At 44.5% G+C, this 2,214-nt stretch overlaps 1 protein-coding gene across 1 annotated transcript; it reads right to left on the bottom strand.

Moving 5' to 3' along the window:
• Nucleotides 1–321: 321 nt before the first annotated feature.
• On the bottom strand, nucleotides 322–1,947 carry LOC121316414 (transmembrane protein 151B-like). Its single transcript, XM_041251486.1, has one exon. The coding sequence runs from the start codon at nucleotides 1,945–1,947 to the stop codon at nucleotides 499–501; it is 1,449 nt and encodes a 482-aa protein (XP_041107420.1). The 3' UTR covers nucleotides 322–498.
• Nucleotides 1,948–2,214: the final 267 nt, after the last annotated feature.

The following is a 2,214-nucleotide window of genomic DNA, read 5'->3' as shown; positions in this document are numbered from 1 at the left end:
TGGCCTACTATCATATAAAATTGTATACAAAGTTATGATCCCTGGTGACTATACTACATTCTTCAATAGTTTACCCTTCTGTGCACTTCAGATGTTATTCCCAGTCTGTTTACAATCCCCAAATGTCTTAGTTTCAGCTCCAGGCACATGCATTTTATTCATCGTTCTCTGTTAACTAAATGGGCAAAATAAAATAGTACTCACTACAAAGGAATGGTATGTTTGTTTAATACTTTGAATATTTTACAGGAAGCACTATATTTTTGACGATATTTTCCATATGGGCTTATATTGTAACCATCTTAAAAATATAAACCCGTTTTAACTGTGTGGGGGACTACAACTTTATTACACAGATATTAACACAACTTCACCCACTCCATAACCCTAAGGTGTTTCTTTAGTTCCAAATGTGTAAACAGTATACAATATGGTTTCTGTGAAACAGCAAAGCACATGTTCACCAAATCCACCTTAATTTTAAGTTCTCATATTTAGTCATAAGGATGTCTCGACGCAGGAGCCATTCCTGTGCAGGGACCTGTGATCATGGTTGAGGCAGCCTTCATTCCTGTGAACTATTAAAACAGGGAAGTAAAGGGCGTCCTGATAGGGTGGAGGATCCTCTTCATTTGTGGTCAGCCCGGACAAGCAACGTGTATTCTCGTTGGGGCAATTCTGTTCATTAAGACTCTCACTCTGGCTCCTCCACAGACAGCTGCGTCTCGACCCATAGAATCGACCAAGTGAGAACCTGCTGGCACTGAAGGGGATCCTAGGACTGCCATTGCATATGCTTAGTGCACTCCTGGAGAAGATGGAAGAGCTGCTGATGGTTCGGTGGCACCTTTCGCAGTTCTGTCTGTAGCTACCATACTCGCACACAGTGTAAGTGTTGCAGCGGGAGAGCTGGGCAAGGTCCATTAAGACAGCCTCGGAGTAGCTGGGAACCAGCTGTTGGTTAGACCTGATGTGCCACTCGAGCTCTGTGCTGTCAATGGTGTTAACCCGAGGTATCCTCCTGCAGTAGGGGCGCTCCTCAGATGGGGTCACAGGAACATAGTCAAAGCCAAAAAGTTTTTCCACATGGTAGTGGACATAAGCAGTGTGATACTCTGTCAGCACCCGAAGAGGCCAAGACAGAGTCAAAACGGCTGTGATCCAGAAGACATAGGGGGAGATGTACCAAGGGAGGTGGTCAGGATCGGAAAAGGCAATCATGTGTTCTTTAAAGTCTACATTCTTAAGATGCATTCCTTCCCTTGCCTCCATGTAGTCATCTAAGCCTTCATTTTCGGTGAAGAACCTAGCACGTTGGGTCAGGTATGAGTTTTCCGACTCAACATTAGCAAAGCTAAAGCACTTGGTGAACCTCAGCTTGGTGACAGCAAAGCTCTCCAAGCCCATGAGGTCCTTGGAAATGTCTTTTACTCCACAGTTGACATAGTCAAACTCAGCTTCAGCCACATGGGTGTTGACCCTTTCGTGATAAACCTGTGTTGTGGTGTAGGCATCTCCATTTCTGTATCTCGTGACTTGCCTTGTCCTTCGCACATAATGGTAGCTGATGGCCTTCCACCAGATGCATGGTGTGGCTTGCTGCATCCTCTGTATCCGTTCGGAGATGTTTTCCACATCTACTTTGTACTGCAGCTCATTTCTGGTATAGCAGTGCCAACATTCCACCAGATACACGACATAAAGCATGACCAGGAAGGCCAGTGGGATGTAGACATAGCCATTAGAGCAGGGGCTGTCATGGTATATCATTGTGTCCTCATTGTAGGCGGTGCCAAAGCTCAGTCTGGTGACTGTGGTCACGTGGCACCAGGTCATGGCTCCGACGCATCCATACATGAGAAGTGAAAGCAGGAGGCATTTCCAGTGGGATTCTCTGCACAGTGATTTGCTAAGGGACTGCTTCAGTGGTCGCTGCTGTGTGGCCATCCACGGAAAAACAAAAATCATAAAAAGAAAAAAGAAACAACAACATGGCATTAGTAGATGCACAGCAATACATTTTACAGGTATATGCAATTGGTCCATACATCAACTACAGCACAAATATACAGGTGCAGTGTCCTACAATCATATCTATTTTTTCTATAAAGTACATGACTGCGTGTGACGGGGTACAGCCTGCCCCTGGGTTTATTTGTATTATTAGTATGATTATTGTTATTACGTAAAGGTATTCTGTATTATTAGTGTAGC

The sequence above is a fragment of the Polyodon spathula genome, chromosome 5, assembly GCF_017654505.1.
Source record: "Polyodon spathula isolate WHYD16114869_AA chromosome 5, ASM1765450v1, whole genome shotgun sequence".
Lineage (NCBI taxonomy): Eukaryota > Metazoa > Chordata > Actinopteri > Acipenseriformes > Polyodontidae > Polyodon > Polyodon spathula.
Note: the sequence above shows the minus strand (reverse complement) of the source record. Positions and strands in the feature narration are given on the sequence as shown.